Genomic DNA, 18760 nt, shown 5'->3' on the forward strand with positions numbered 1-18760 from the left:
AGAAGGGTTAGGTCCTGCAGACGCCTGGTTCCATTCACCACCACTGTGAACCGGTATGACTCTGTAGCTAGGTTTCTTTAGAATGGAGCTTTTCATGCTAAACTACTATGAATGTTTCATTAATTCTTAACTATTGCCCTATGCAGAAGTTAGAAACACTTCCTCTTTAATGTTTACAGATGTTTGCATTAGTGTGAACATCTGTAATGAGTCAGTGTTATTTTAGGGTAAGCTTTTATTTTGGAGGCTCGATTTAGATCTATGCAACTTATAAAGAGTGTAAACTTCATTCTGTTTACTGATGAGGTTTAATGCTGTCCGGCCTAACTCCAGCTCTAAAGCCCACCTGTACTGCACTACTTCAGCTTGAAGGTCTAAGACCAGTGATTCAATTCAAAGGGGACTGGATCATTGACAATCAATCAATCAATAAATAAATCTATTTTAATTTATTATTATTATTAATAATAATAATAATCATAATCATAATCATAATAAAAATAATTAAACAATCATAATGAACTTTATTTTGGTTTAATTTAATTGACAAAATGCAGTGCAAAACTGCAGAGTGGTTATAAAAAGGTAGAAAGAAAGGTAGAAAAATAACGTGAAGACAAAAAACATTGTTTCAGTTTTTAGTAAATTATTTAAATTAGTAAAATTATTTAACCAACTTCTGTCTCAGTTTAGAGGGAACACAATAGAAAATAAATAAAATAAGAATGACAAAATACAATTGTTAAATGGAGAAATGTTATTATTATTATTAATATTATTATTATTATTATTTGGACTTTTATTCGATAAATAAAAGTCATAATAATAATAATAATAATAATTATTATTATTATTAATATTATTATACAAACAAATACAATTGTTAAATAGAGAAATGTTATTATTATTATTATTATTATTTGGACTTTTATTCCATAAATAAAAGTCCAAATAATACTAATAATAATAAGAATAATAATAATACAAAGAAAAATACAATTGTTAAATAGAAAAATGTTATTATTATTATTATTATTATTATTATTATTTGGACTTTTATTCTATAAATACTATTTTTTCTACCCTGATATTACAGGATATCTGCACAAAAAGATGTGCAAAAGATGAACACATACATTTGCATAAATTGAATTGGAAACACAGTTACAAACTAAGCTTAAAATAAGCCCAATAATTGAAAAATAAAATGTAATAAATGAATTGTAAATAATTACAGTCCTCAATAATACTCAACATTGGCTCGACCGTAAAGCAGCTCGAAAACTACTAAGCCCAGAATTCCTTGCGGCGAGCGCAGGCGTGAGTTCAGAGATCACGACGCAGAGCCGGTGAGTGGCTGACAGCGTGTGTGTAGATAGTGAACCCCGGAGAAACCACAGCAAACCAGACTAGAATAAGCGTTTATGAGAGCGATACTCTGTAACGACCCCCGTGCTGGTCGCTGTACTGTACGGGTGTGTGTGTGTAGCTGGGTGGGCTGTAGCCGGGGGAGCTGTAGGTGGGTGTGCTGTAGCTGGGTGAGCTGTAGCCGGGGGAGCTGTAGCTGGGTGAGCTGTAGCTGGGTGAGCTGTAGCTGGGTGCTGTAGCTGGGTGAGCTGCAGGTGGGTGAGCTGTAGCTGGGTGAGCTGTAGCCGGGGGAGCTGTAGGTGGGTGTGCTGTAGCTGGGTGAGCTGTAGCCGGGGGAGCTGTAGATGGGTGAGCTGTAGCTGGGTGAGCTGTAGCTGGGTGCTGTAGCTGGGTGAGCTGCAGGTGGGTGAGCTGTAGCTGGGTGGGCTGTAGCTGGGTGAGCTGTAGCTGGGTGAGCTGTAGCTGGGTGCTGTAGCCGGGTGAGCTGTAGCCGGGTGAGCTGTAGCCGGGTGCTGTAGGTGGGTGAGCTGCAGCCGGGTGAGCTGCAGCCGGGTGAGCTGTAGCCGGGGGAGCTGTAGCCGGGTGAGCTGCAGGTGGGTGGGCTGTAGCTGGGTGAGCTGCAGGTGGGTGGGCTGTAGCTGGGTGAGCTGCAGGTGGGTGAGCTGTAGCTGGGTGGGCTGTAGCTGGGTGCTGTAGCTGGGTGAGCTGTAGCCGGGTGAGCTGTAGCTGGGTGGGCTGTAGCTGGGTGAGCTGTAGGTGGGTGGGCTGCAGCTGGGTGAGCTGCAGGTGGGTGCTGTAGCTGGGTGAGCTGTAGCTGGGTGAGCTGTAGCTGGGTGGGCTGTAGCTGGGTGAGCTGTAGCTGGGTGAGCTGTAGGTGGGTGGGCTGCAGCTGGGTGAGCTGTAGGTGGGTGCTGTAGCTGGGTGGGCTGTAGCTGGGTGAGCTGTAGCTGGGTGAGCTGTAGGTGGGTGGGCTGCAGCTGGGTGCTGTAGCTGGGTGCTGTAGCTGGGTGCTGTAGCTGGGTGGGCTGTAGCTGGGTGAGCTGTAGGTGGGTGAGCTGTAGGTGGGTGAGCTGTAGCTGGGTGAGCTGTAGCTGGGTGGGCTGCAGGTGATGAGTGGAGTGGAGGGGACCTTCCTACACCTGGCCAGTCTTAGTGGTACAGATCCGGGACTCGTCGCTGCTGTATGAGCTCTGACTGCTGTCCTCATCCATTAAACAGCAAACAAGCACAGGGGCTTCAGCACTCGGGAAATCATAATAGGGGGCAACAGAACCCACAGAATGTGGTCACGAGCCCCAAACAGTTGAGAGCATTACCCTATGTTGGGACTGTGAAATTAATTTATTTAAATCTATAATTTAAGAGTATTAATGACAATAATAATTACTGCCCCTACTACTACTGCTACTACTACTGCTACTACTACTACTACTGCTACTACTCCTGCTACTACTGCTACTACTGCTACTTCTACTACCACTATTTATATTACTACTGCTACTGTTACTACTACTACTGCTACTACTACCACTATTTATATTACTACTACTACTACTGTTACTGCTACTACTACTGTTACTACTACTACTGCTGCTACTACTACTGTTACTGCTACTACTACTGTTACTACTACTACTGCTGCTACTACTACTGTTACTGCTACTACTACTGTTACTACTACTACTGCTGCTACTACTACCACTATTTATATTACTACTGCTACTGTTACTGCTACTACTACTGTTACTGCTACTACTACTGTTACTACTACTACTGCTGCTACTACTACTGTTACTGCTACTACTACTGTTACTACTACTACTGCTGCTACTACTACCACTATTTATATTACTACTGCTACTGTTACTGCTACTACTACTGTTACTACTACTACTGCTGCTACTACTACTGTTACTACTACTACTGCTGCTACTACTACTGTTACTGCTACTACTACTGTTACTGCTACTACTGCTGCTACTACTACTGTTACTGCTACTACTACTGTTACTACTACTACTGCTGCTACTACTACCACTATTTATATTACTACTGCTACTGTTACTGCTACTACTACTGTTACTGCTACTACTGCTGCTACTACTACTGTTACTGCTACTACTACTGTTACTACTACTACTGCTGCTACTACTACCACTATTTATATTACTACTGCTACTGTTACTGCTACTACTACTGCTGCTGCTACTACCACTATTTATATTACTACTGCTACTGTTACTGCTACTACTACTGTTACTGCTACTGTTACTGCTACTGTTACTGCTACTACTACTGTTACTACTACTACTGCTGCTACTACTACCACTATTTATATTACTACTGCTACTGTTACTGCTACTACTACTGCTGCTGCTACTACCACTATTTATATTACTACTGCTACTGTTACTGCTACTACTGTTACTGCTGCTACTACTACCACTATTTATATTACTACTACTACTGTTACTGCTACTACTACTGTTACTACTACTGCTACTGTTACTGCTACTACTGCTGCTACTACTACCACTATTTATATTACTACTACTACTGTTACTGCTACTACTACTGTTACTGCTACTACTGCTGCTACTACTACTGTTACTGCTACTACTACTGTTACTACTACTACTGCTGCTACTACTACCACTATTTATATTACTACTGCTACTGTTACTGCTACTACTACTGCTGCTGCTACTACCACTGTTCATATTACTACTACTACTGTTACTGCTACTACTACTGCTGCTACTACTACCACTATTTATATTACTACTACTACTGTTACTGCTACTACTACTGTTACTACTGCTGCTACTACCACTATTTATATTACTACTACTACTGTTACTGCTACTACTACTGTTACTGCTACTACTGCTGCTGCTACTACTACCACTATTCATATTACTACTACTACTGTTACTGCTACTACTACTGTTACTACTACTACTGCTGCTGCTACTACCACTATTTATATTACTACTGCTACTGTTACTGCTACTACTACTGCTGCTGCTACTACCACTATTTATATTACTACTACTACTGTTACTGCTACTACTGTTACTGCTGCTACTACTACCACTATTTATATTACTACTGCTACTGTTACTGCTACTACTACTGCTGCTGCTACTACCACTATTTATATTACTACTGCTACTGTTACTGCTGCTACTACTGCTGCTACTACTACCACTATTCATATTACTACTACTACTGTTACTGCTGCTAGTACTACTATTTATATTACTACTGCTACTGTTACTACTACTACTACTGCTGCTACTACTACCACTATTTATATTACTACTGCTACTGTTACTGCTGCTACTACTACCACTATTCATATTACTACTACTACTGTTACTGCTGCTACTACTACTATTTATATTACTACTGCTACTGTTACTACTACTACTACTGCTGCTACTACTACCACTATTTATATTACTACTGCTACTGTTACTGCTACTACTACTACTGCTGCTACTACTACCACTATTTATATTACTACTGCTACTGTTACTGCTACTACTACTGCTGCTACTACTACCACTATTTATATTACTACTGCTACTGTTACTACTACTGTTACTGCTGCTACTACTATTTATATTACTACTACTGCTGTTACTGCTACTACTGCTGCTACTTATACTACCACTATTTATATTACTACTGCTACTGTTACTGCTGCTACTACTACTATTTATATTACTACTGCTACTGTTACTGCTACTACTACTGCTGCTACTACTACCACTATTTATATTACTACTACTACTGTTACTGCTGCTACTACTACTATTTATATTACTACTACTACTGTTACTGCTGCTACTACTACTATTTATATTACTACTACTACTGTTACTGCTGCTACTACTACTATTTATATTACTACTACTACTGTTACTGCTGCTACTACTATTTATATTACTACTACTGCTGTTACTGCTACTACTGCTGCTACTACTACTACCACTATTTATATTACTACTGCTACTGTTACTGCTGCTACTACCACTATTTATATTACTACTGCTACTGTTACTGCTACTACTACTGCTGCTACTACTACCACTATTTATATTACTACTACTACTACTGTTACTGCTACTACTACTGTTACTGCTACTACTACCACTATTCATATTGCTACTGTTACTGCTACTACTACTACTATTTATATTACTACTGCTACTGCTACTACTACTGTTACTGCTACTACTACTGTTACTGCTACTGTTACTACTACTACTGCTGCTACTACTACTACCACTATTTATATTACTACTGCTACTGTTACTGCTACTACTACTGCTGCTACTACTACCACTATTTATATTACTACTGCTACTGTTACTGCTACTACTACTGCTGCTACTACTACTACAACTATTTATATTACTACTACTACTGTTACTGCTGCTACTACTACTATTTATATTACTACTACTACTGTTACTGCTACTGTTACTGCTGCTACTACTACCACGATTTATATTACTACTACTACTGTTACTGCTACTGTTACTGCTGCTACTACTACTACCACTATTTATATTACTACTACTACTGTTACTGCTACTGTTACTGCTGCTACTACTACTACCACTATTTATATTACTACTACTACTGTTACTGCTACTACTACTGCTGCTACTACTACCACTATTTATATTACTACTACTACTGTTACTGCTACTGTTACTGCTGCTACTACTACTGCTGCTACCACTACCACTATTTATATTACTACTACTACTGTTACTGCTGCTACTACTACTGCTGCTACTACTACCACTATTTATATTACTACTACTACTGTTACTGCTACTACTACTGCTGCTACTACTACCACTATTTATATTACTACTACTACTGTTACTGCTACTACTACTGCTGCTACTACTACCACTATTTATATTACTACTACTACTGCTGCTACTACTACCACTATTTATATTGCTACTACTACTGCTGCTACTACTACCACTATTTATATTACTACTACTACTACTGTTACTGCTACTACTACTTCTGCTACTACTACCACTATTTATATTACTACTACTACTGTTACTGCTACTACTACTGCTGCTACTACTACTACCACTATTTATATTACTACTACTACTGTTACTACTACTACTGTTACTGCTGCTACTACTACCACTATTTATATTACTACTACTACTGTTACTGCTACTACTACTACTGCTACTACTACTACTACCACTATTTATATTACTACTACTACTGTTACTACTGTTACTGCTGCTACTACTACCACTATTCATATTACTACTACTACTGTTACTGCTGCTACTACTGCTGCTACTACTGCTGCTACTACTACCACTATTTATATTACTACTGCTACTGTTACTGCTACTACTACTGTTACTGCTACTACTACCACTATTTATATTACTACTACTACTGTTACTGCTACTACTACTGCTGCTACTACTACCACTATTTATATTACTACTACTACTGTTACTGCTACTACTACCACTATTCATATTACTACTACTACTGTTACTGCTACTACTACCACTATTCATATTACTACTACTACTGTTACTGCTACTACTACCACTATTCATATTACTACTACTGTTACTGCTACTACTGTTACTGCTACTACTACCACTATTCATATTACTACTACTACTACTGTTACAGCTACTACTACTACTGCTGCTACTACTACCACTATTTATATTACTACTACTACTGTTACTGCTACTACTACTGTTACTGCTACTACTACTGCTGCTACTACTACCACTATTTATATTACTACTACTACTGTTACTACTACTACTGTTACTGATGCTACTACTACCACTATTTATATTACTACTACTACTACTGTTACTGCTACTACTACTGCTGCTACTACTACTACCACTATTTATATTACTACTACTACTGTTACTACTACTACTGTTACTGCTGCTACTACTACCACTATTTATATTACTACTACTACTGTTACTACTACTACTGTTACTGCTGCTACTACTACCACTATTTATATTACTACTGCTACTGTTACTGCTACTACTACTGCTACTGTTACTGCTCATACCACTATTCATATTACTACTACTACTGTTACTGCTGCTACTACTGCTGCTACTACTGCTGCTACTACTACCACTATTTATATTACTACTGCTACTGTTACTGCTACTACTACTGTTACTGCTACTACTACCACTATTTATATTACTACTACTACTGTTACTGCTACTACTACTGCTGCTACTACTACCACTATTTATATTACTACTACTACTGTTACTGCTGCTACTACTACCACTATTTATATTACTACTACTACTGTTACTGCTACTACTACCACTATTCATATTACTACTACTACTGTTACTGCTACTACTACCACTATTCATATTACTACTACTGTTACTGCTACTACTGTTACTGCTACTACTACCACTATTCATATTACTACTACTACTGTTACAGCTACTACTACTACTGCTGCTACTACTACCACTATTTATATTACTACTACTACTGTTACTGCTACTACTACTGTTACTGCTACTACTACTGCTGCTACTACTACCACTATTCATATTACTACTACTACTGTTACTGCTGCTACTACTACTATTTATATTACTACTGCTACTGTTACTACTACTACTACTGCTGCTACTACTACCACTATTTATATTACTACTGCTACTGTTACTGCTACTACTACTACTGCTGCTACTACTACTACCACTATTTATATTACAACTACTACTGTTACTGCTACTACTACTACTGCTGCTACTACTACTACCACTATTTATATTACTACTACTACTGTTACTGCTACTACTACCACTATTTATATTACTACTGCTACTGTTACTGCTGTTACTACTGCTACTACTACTGCTACTACTACTGCTGCTACTACTGCTGCTACTACTACCACTATTCATATTACTACTACTACTACTGTTACTGCTGCTACTACTGCTGCTACTACTGCTACTACTACTGCTGCTACTACTGCTGCTACTACTACCACTATTTATATTACTACTACTACTGTTACTGCTACTACTACTGTTACTGCTACTACTATCACTATTTATATTACTACTGCTAATGTTACTGCTACTACTACCACTATTTATATTACTACTACTACTGTTACTGCTACTACTACTGCTGCTACTACTACCACTATTTATATTACTACTGCTACTGTTACTACTACTACTGCTGCTACTACTATCACTATTTATATTACTACTACTACTGTTACTGCTGCTACTACTGCTGCTACTACTACCACTATTTATATTACTACTGATACTGTTACGGCTACTACTACTGCTGCTACTACTACCACTATTTATATTACTACTGCTACTGTTACTACTACTACTGCTGCTACTACTACCACTATTTATATTACTACTACTACTGTTACTGCTGCTACTACTGCTGCTACTACTACCACTATTTATATTACTACTACTACTACTGTTACTGCTACTACTACTGCTGCTACTACTACTACCACTATTTATATTACTACTACTACTGTTACTACTACTACTGTTACTGCTACTACTACCACTGTTCATATTACTACTGCTACTGTTACTACTACTACTGCTGCTACTACTACCACTATTTATATTACTACTACTGCTGTTACTGCTACTACTACTGCTGCTACTACTACCACTATTTATATTACTACTACTACTACTGTTACTGCTACTACTACTGCTGCTACTACTACCACTATTTATATTACTACTACTACTGTTACTGCTACTACTACTACTGCTACTACTACTACTATTTATATTACTACTGCTATTATAACTACAACTATTACTACTACTGCTACTGTTACTGCTCATACCACTATTCATAGTACTACTGCTACTGTCACTGCTACTACTACTGCTATTGTTACTGCTCATACCACTATTCATAGTACTACTGCTACTGTTACTGCTACTACTACTGCTACTGTTACTGATAGTACCACTATTCATAGTACTACTGCTACTGTTACTGCTACTACTACTGCTACTGTTACTGCTCATACCACTATTCATAGTACTACTGCTACTGTTACTGCTACTACTACTGCTACTGTTACTGCTCATACCACTATTCATAGTACTACTGCTACTGTTACTGCTACTACTACTGCTACTGTTACTGATAGTACTACTATTCATATTACTACTACTACTACCACTATTTATATTACTACTGCTGCTACTACTACTGCTATTATGACTACAACTATTGCTACTACTGCTACTGTTACTGTTACTACCACTATTCATAGTACTACTGTTCTTGCTACTACTACTGCCACTGTTTCTGCTATTACCACTATTCATAGTACTACTGCTACTGCTACTGTTACTTTTGCTACAATTACTACAATTACTACTACTACTAGTATTTTGACTACAACTGTTACTACTAATACTACTACTACCACTATTAATATTACTGCTACTGTAATTTCTACTACTGCTACTACAACTGCCACTACTACTACTATTACTATGATGACTACAAGTATTACTGCTACTACTACATTTACTACTACAACTACCACTACAACTACTACTACAACTATTTCTGCTACTACTACTGCTACTATTCATATTACTACTACTACTACAACAACTATTTCTGCTACTACTACTGCTACTATTCATATTACTACTACTACAACAACTATTTCTGCAACTATTTCTGCCACTACTACTTCTACTATTCATATTACTACTACTACTACTACTACTACTACCACAACTATAACTACAACTTTTTCTGCTACTACTACTGCTACTATTCATATTACTACTACTATTACTACAACTGTTACTACAACTATTTCTGCTACTACTACTGCTACTATTCATATTCCTACTACTACTACTACAACAACTATTACTACAACTTTTCTGCTACTACTACTGCTACTATTCATACTACTACTACTACTACAACTATTCTGGTACTACTTCTGCTACTATTCATATCACTACTACTACTACAACTATTTCTGCTATGACTACTATTCATATTACTACTACTACAACTACCACTACAACTACTACTACAACTACTTCTGCTACTATTCATATTACTACTACTACAACTATTTCTGCTGACTACAATTCATATTACTACTACTACAACTACTACAACTATTTCTGCAATTATTCATATTACTACTACTATTACAACTATTACTACAACTAATTCTGCTACTACTACTGCTACTATTCATATTACTACTACTACAACTTTTACAGCTACTACTACTACTACTACAAATATTTCTGCTATGGCTACTATTGATATTACTTCTACTACTACAACAACTAGTACTACAACTATTTCTGCTACTACCACTGCTACTATTGATATTACTACTACAACTACTACTACAACTATTACTACAACTATTTCTGCTACTATTCATACTACTACTACTACAGCTATTTCTGCTATGACTACTATTCATATTATTACTACTTCAACTACCACTACAACTACTACCACAACTATTTCTGCTACTATCCATATTACTACTACTACTAAAACTATTTCTGCTACTACTACTGCTACTATTCATACTACTACTACTACTACAACTATTCTGGTACTACTTCTGCTACTATTCATATCACTACTACTACAACTATTTCTGCTATGACTACTATTCATATGACTACTACTACTACAACTACCACTACAACTATTTCTGCTACTATTTTTATTACTACTACTACTACTACAACTATTACTACAACTATTTCTGATACTGCTACTGTTCATATTACTACCACTACTTCAACTATTACTACAACTATTACGGCTACTACTACTACTGCTACTATTCATGTTACTTCTACTACTACTACTACTACTACATCTACTACTACTACAACTATTTCTGCTACTACTACTGCTACTATTGATAATACTACTACTACTACAACTATTACTACAACTATTACAGCTACTACTACTACTGCTACTATTCATGTTACTACTACTGCTACACTACTACTACACTTACTACTACAGCTACTACTACAACTATTACAGCTACTACTACAACTATTACAGCTACTACTACTATTTATATTACTACTACTACTGTTACTGCTACAACTACTACTACCACTATTCATAGTACTACTACTTCTACTATTCCTCCTACTGCTGCTAGTACTACTGCTACTACTGCCACTACCACTATTCATAGTACTACTACTTCTGCTATTACTACTACTGCTGCTAGTACTACTGCTGCTACTACTGCTACTAATAATAATGTAAATAATGAAAATAACATTTTATTTATTTTTGTTTGTTTATGTTTTTGTTCTCTAGTGCCTCCCATGGCTGGCCGACTACTGAAAATCTCCTCTGTTGGTGCTGCAGTCTTTGGGTTCTACCTGTACAAGAAGTTTGACTTCAATGACCTCAGCATTGTCAGATTTGGCAGGGCGGCTGCCACTGTAAGATCATCATCAACATTGTCATAATAATCCTTATAATCATCATCATCATCATCATCATCACATTCATTCTTAGTCTGTTAGCAGTAGCCTGTTGTGTCAGTCTGAGAACAGAGGTTTAAAAGCACTAGACTGTGTCATTTCTGTTTCCAGTTATTTATTGTTTTAATGCTCTTTTAAACCCTGCTTTCAGACGGCTGTCATCAGCTATGACTACCTCACCGCTTTCAAAAAGGTTCAGTACGGGACAGAAAAGTACTGGGATCTCAGATCAGAGGTGAGTTCTGTGTCTTCTCTACAAAGATTGTAAATCTGTCTACCAAATGAAACAGAGGCTGGGCCTGTGTAAACGTGATGGAGCCTTGATTGTTGCTTATTGCTGTGATTTTAAAGCAGAGGATTTTTAAGAATGAGTGCTGAGTGTTCTCGAGATTTTGGTGTCTATTGGAAATGAAGGGGTGGTCTCTCTCCATATCTACTGGCTTTATACTGAGGTTGTTGCCCACCTCTATCGGCTGTGTATCCCTTACACAATTAATGAGACTGCTGCTGTAGTTGCAGGTGTGGTTGGCCAGTGGGGGGAGCAAATGTCCTGGGGTTGGAAGCGTGGTAGTGGTGTAGAGATGTAGAGTGGTGCAAACAGTGGCAGGGCAGGTTAGTACCCTGTTATACGTCTAAGTTCTTTGAGGACATTTGGAGGTTCTATCAATTTGAAGCTGTGGAGGAACCGTTAAGAGGAAAAAAGTTCCTTAAAGGTTCCTCGAAGGTTCCTCAGAGCACTGAGTTAAGAGGTTCCTCCACAGTTTCAACCCCCTAAAGGTTCCTTAAGGAAATTATATAAATATTTAACAGTGCAATGTACAAATGTTTGTGGACACCCCTTCTAATAAATGTTTTGGGATACACTGAGTCGCCCATTCAAGTTCAAAATATTAAGATTCTTGAGGAACTGTTGGAGCTTCTTCAGTTTAAACTGTGGAGGAACATCTTAAGATGCTTTGAAGAACCCTTAAAGAAAAGGTTCCTTGAAGTTTCCTCAAAGCACTTTAAGAGGTTCCTCCACAGTTTCAACTGCAGAACCTCCAAAAGTCTCTAAAGGTTCCTATAGAGTCCAAATGGCTTGTGCAGATGGCTTTGCATCCTTCTTGTATTTACTTCCCTGAACAGTCCATTGCTATGATGGCTGAGGTCCTTTACTATCTTCCTGGCCTTGGTCCAGCACTGCTTGCTGTAGACGGTCTGCAAGTCAGGGAACTCGGTCTGAATGATGCGCTCAGCTGAACACACCACCCTCTGGAGAGCCTGTCTGTCCTGCTTGGTGCTGTTCCAAACCAGGCTGTGATGCTCCCCCATCAGGATGCTTTCGACAGTGCAGGTGTAAAAGTTCTGCACAATTTTGGAGGGCAGACTGAAGTCCCTTAGGCGTCTGAGGTGGTAGAGGTGCTGACAGGCCTTCTTGATCAGGGACTTTTTGGACATTGAGGAGGGGGTTGTTGTCCTGGCAACCAGTTCTCCAGGTGTTTAATCTCCTCCAGGTAGGCCTGCTCATCGTTGTCAGAGATCAGAGCCACCACAACAGTGCAAACTTGACAATGGTGGTAGAGCTAGATGTGGCCATGCAGTTCTTACTAAGTGTGCAGTGAGTACAGCAGGGGGCTCAGGACACAACCTTGGGGGGCTCCAGTGCTGAGGGTATGGGTGGGTGAGACATGTTTGCTTGCCCGTACTGCTTGTGGTCTGTTTGTCAGGAAGTTAGAGATCCAGTCACGCAGTGATGCATGAAGTCCAAGATCTTCCGACTAGTCATGTCACCACTGATCGGCCCCACGTTTGTAGGCAATGGTGCTGATGGTTTTATCCACTCAAGACTTCTGTTTGGATTCTGACAGTGGATTCTGGGGTCGTATCCCCCACCAGTTTCTCAACTAAACCCATAAGGTTCTGTAAACACGCTGATGTCCTGAGAACTGCCGTGGAACATGTCTCAGTCTGCGTTATCCAGGGTGTTATGAGGAGCTGCTACCAATTGGGCCGTCCAGCGTTCGACCTTGCATGTCGTCCTATGTTTTTCCTCAGGATCTCGCTCAGCCAGCTCGGACCTGGACTTAAAAATGCCTAATGCTTGGCGTGGGCTGGAGGGTTATAAAGCCCCCTAGCATTGTGGAGAAGTGGAACTGTGTTATCTGGAGTGATGGCTGGTGCTCCATCCAATATAATGTGTTTGGGATGAGTTTGGGACGAGGTGAGGTGGTAATCATCCAAAATCCGGACGCCACTAATGCTCTTGACACTGAATGCAGTCAAATCTTTACAGCAGTGGTCCCCCAAAATCTAGTAGAAAGCCTTCTTTCCTGGACAGTAGAGACAGTTACTCCAACAGAAGCCACATAAACTCTATTTTTAATACATTGATTTAGGAAGAAACAAAAAAATGAGCAAATGTCCCAATACTTTTGTCCATATAGTTCACTCTCTACAGATTTTACTCTATACTACATTCATCTTGAGAGGATTGAGCTATTTAACATGAGTAGATGTTAATAATACATGCTAAATTGCATTACCTTGACAAATTTAGATGTTTTTAAGGAAATATGGTCTGGTGGATTATCAAAACAGGAGTTTTTCCTCCCTCGGACAACAACACACACTCGTTTCATGCTCATTTGTGCTGGGGCAGCATTATGACGCATAAAATAAAACCCTCAGCTATACCGTTTAACCATTAGTGCCATCATCTGTCCGTGAAACATGCGGACATGCATCTTCGCAGCAGTGTTCGTCTGTAAGAATGGCCGTTCTGAATCTTCATCAGCATATTGATTAATGGAATATTGGAATGTAAAAACATACCTGAGCTGAGAGTAAACAGGCTGGCAGGCTAATGGCACACATAATAAGTGTAAATGCCAGGTAATGTTCCTCGTGCCATTTTCACCCTGGTGTAAAAAGGCCGTTTGAATAGCTGGTATAGTGGCATAGTGGAGCGTCCAGAGCAAGGAAAGGTCAGTCTCTCTCTCTCTCTTTTTTTCCTGGCAGCTCTCGCTGGAGGCAGCCGCTGAACCCTGAAGAGCAACGTTGGGCTGGCTGTTCTCTCCGGCAGGCCCGAGTGTGGCTGATGGGACGCCACGCGCTCCCCCCCCTGGGGGCCGGCTGTCAAGCCTCACTACACACGCTGATTAGAATTAATGCTGGGCCCCAGCTTTAATACAGAGAGGAGATTTGCCTCATAATTATTATAAAGTCGTAGAGGTGATCCAGTTCACTTGGTAGTGTGAGGGTGTTTCAGATCATTATTGGGTTTTTCAGTGTATTTTTTTTTTTGTTCTCTGCCTGCTGCCTCGTAAGCGCTAGGGGTCAACAAATAAACAGATTATGGCAGTTTAGCTTTATACCCTGATGGACGTGACGCACTTTCCAATTGTTGAAGGACACAGTGACATCACTGAGGACATATGCCCTCCCTCAAAGTAAACAAATAAACACTTGGATTAAGACAGCGGGTCTGTTTAGAAGCATAGCATCTCAAGTAGCCATTTCAGACCAATATACAGTGGGTTCCGTTCCAGTTTGTGCACCTAATTGGGAACCATTGTGCATATTTTCACCAACAATACAAAGGTTAAAGGTACTGCTTTGGAGTGGTTTGGGTCATATTTGTGTGACAGATGTGTTTCTGTCAGCTTTGGTGATTTCGTATCCTCCTCTGTGCCTTTTTCATGTGGGGTCCCTCAGGGTTCCATTCTTGGGCCAGTTTTATTTTCATTGTATGTGCAACGTTTATGGTCCTTTCTGAGGAAATATGGTATTATAGTCGTGTCTCAGTGGTTAGAGCTCTGGGCTATTGATGACAGGGTTGTGGGTTCGATACCCAGGCTCTGAATTTTTGCGATTTTTGGTCACAGTGGGGTTCCTGATGCTGAGTGTTGAACACTTGTGTAAGAACTTATGCAAGAATTCTCAGCGTGGTAATGAACAGTGATTTATGTAAACTCATTAACTGTCATTAAGGTTTTTTTTCCTATTAAGGCTTTTATCTAAGATTTTTACATTTTAATTAAGATTTTTGATTTTCATTTCATCCAGACTTGACTACTGTGATGCGCTTCATGTTGGTGTTGATCAGGCCGCCATCTAACGGCTACAGTTGGTCCACCAGTTGGAGATTTTATTATATTTCACTGTTTGTTTTTAGGTCATTGATGGGATTAGCTCCTGTTTATCTCTTCTGAGCTGTTACAACTATATGATGCATCAAGGTCACTCAGATCTGCTGATCAGCTCCTCCTGGTGGTCCCTAAATCTAGGTTGAAGCACAGGGGAGATGAATGAGCTGCCTCTGCCTGGTCTGCTTTTAAATCCGATCTTAAATATATAAAATCGTACATTTATTTCATGGCTTTTAACTGTGTCTGAGCGCTGATGTCGTGTTTGTTATTTCTTTGGGCATCACTTTGGTCAACATTTGTTGTTTGTAAATGTGCTCTATGAATAAAATTGACCCGTAGGTGTGTCAAGTTGCGAAGGCAGGAGAAAGCAACAATGGCGACACCCTCAAAGAGCATGCAGGGGTCTGCTGGTTAGTCCCGTTGTCTTTCATTAAAGACACATCCTTGGTCCTGAGGTTTATGGTTTAGGTTTTTAAACGGGTCTTCAAAGCTATAGAAACCCTCTTGTATATGATTCTTTATTTATAGAACCTCTAAAAATGGGCCTGTTTACACTATATATGTCCAAATGTTTGTGGACACCCCTTCTAATGAATGCATTCAGCCACTTTAAGTTGCATCTATTGCTGACACAGATGTGCAAATGCTCACTCACACACAGCTTGTGTAGTCCCTGTTGAGAATTATTGCCAAAACATTAGGAATAGGAATAATGCGAATGAACATGAATCTATTGGCACCATGTTTGATGCCAGGCATTGGCTAGAGGGGTATAAAGCCACCCAGCATTGAGCTGTGGAGCTCCATCCAGTACCTTTGGGATGAGTCGGGGAGTTGGGGATGAGGTCGGGTGGTGACCATTCAACATCCTGACCTCACTAACCTAAAGAAATTGCCCACCTGTTATAGTGGATCAGGATCTGGGCCAATCCAGGCTTGTTTTAATAGTCCGTTATATCCGTCCCTTTGTTTTTTCCACTGAACTGTTGTGTTTGAGAGACAGACAGACAGACAGACAGACGTTATTCATAACCTGTAAGCAGCGAGGCACGTTACAACTATGCAGTTTCCACATTCCACATGATCAGTGAGTGATGTGTGATGCCCTGATGGGTGAGCTCATACATTCATATGTGATAATTAGTCTGTATGTTATGTCATTAGTAACTGGTCAGTCATACGATTAGTTGTGATTGGTCAGTTGTGATGGGAATAGTCGCCTGGCTCCGTTTCAGAAGGACAGGCATGTCTCATTGCACCGTGAGAAAGGTGCAGGGGAGCATGAGGCCGCTCCCAGCTGTTGTGCCGCTCTAACGACCGATGCATGCGGCTGCTCTTGTAATGAGGGGCGTTCCACGCAGTTAGCTGTCTCTCGGCTCTCTGAAGACCCGGCCAGCTGCTCTTTGTGCCTCTGAAAAGGCTTTCTCATAGACCATTAAATCACCGCTAACGGTTGTATTGTGTCCATCAGATGATGCAAGGTAGATTGAAGACTCATATGAGCCAATCTCACTTTCACGCTGACCTCCTGCGACTCATTTGTGGAGCCTGGCTGGCATGATGCAAGGCTTTTATAGGATTTATGAGGTGCAAGAGCTTTTTAGGTTGTTTTCGAAAAAGCTGCTTATCTGGGCAGTAAGTGTTTATCTGCTTATTAGAATAAACACTAATAATAACACCTACAGAAAGTGGTGGTGGTTCTCCATCACTGTGTTTATCATTAGAACATCTCCAAAGTTCTCCTCTCTCATGGAGTCTAGTATTATTTAGAGCTCTCCTCAGATCAACACCTGGTTTGGTGGTAAATCAGGGCTTAATGATGGTAAATCAGGGCTTAATCCTCCACGCTGTGCTGGCTGGACTGGGGGGCGTCCAGGAGAAACCTGGAGGAACCGAGCTCTGTTCTTCAGACTAAAGATCTCACAAGATCTCACTACTTTCTTCAGAATGAGAAGCTCTTGTTTCTCCTTTTTACTGGATTTATGTTCACCTGCATCTGTTCTAATGGGATCTGTGGTTTCTACTGTAAACACTCTCTTATTGCTGAAAAAAATGTTTTTAGGGGCCTAAAACCTCTGTACAGTACGGTATATATGTGACATATGTTAATTTGATCACTACATAGATCAAATAACAGATTTAGTACATATACGTTGTAATAACGTAACTTAAATAGTACAATTGCATTGTCATATAAAGTGTTTTATGGCAAAATTCTGACAATTACAAAAACAGACACTCAAACACAACAACTTTATATACATGCTGTGTAACTGGTACCTATTAAACAATTTGTATTTATTTATGTTTATTTTAATCAATAATTATTCCTACTGATATAATTCTTGTTCATATGGGCAGATTTCTGGTGTCAGAAGGATCTAAAGAACTTATACTTAATCTACTACACCTAAACCTATTCTAACCTCAACATAAACGTAACCTACTACACCTAAACCTAATTCTAACTTAAACTTAACCTACTACGCCTAAATCTAACCTAAACGTAACCTACTACACCTAAACCTAATTCTAACCTAAACTTAACCTACTACACCTAAACCGAATTCTAACCTAAACTTAACCTACTACGCCTAATTCTAACCTAAACTTAACCTACTACACCTAAACTTAATTCTAACCTAAACTTAA

The 18760-nt window shown here is 39.4% G+C and overlaps 1 protein-coding gene across 2 annotated transcripts in view; it reads left to right on the forward strand.

Moving 5' to 3' along the window:
* The first annotated feature begins 1332 nt into the window (after positions 1–1332).
* Positions 1333–18760, forward strand: part of adck1 (aarF domain containing kinase 1) — a 223748-nt gene continuing 206320 nt past the window's right edge. The window contains exons 1-3 of one of the 2 annotated variants that reach the window (XM_072689029.1): positions 1333–1349; positions 11812–11939; positions 12133–12216. In XM_072689029.1, the coding sequence (XP_072545130.1) occupies positions 11820–11939; positions 12133–12216 (204 nt within the window). In that variant the 5' untranslated portion in view covers positions 1333–1349; positions 11812–11819. Of the gene's footprint in view, positions 1350–2620; positions 2671–11811; positions 11940–12132; positions 12217–18760 lie in introns of those variants that run through there. The other variant, XM_072689028.1, reaches the window with a different exon arrangement.

This window comes from Salminus brasiliensis, chromosome 10 (genome assembly GCF_030463535.1).
Source record: "Salminus brasiliensis chromosome 10, fSalBra1.hap2, whole genome shotgun sequence".
NCBI classification, from domain to species: domain Eukaryota; kingdom Metazoa; phylum Chordata; class Actinopteri; order Characiformes; family Bryconidae; genus Salminus; species Salminus brasiliensis.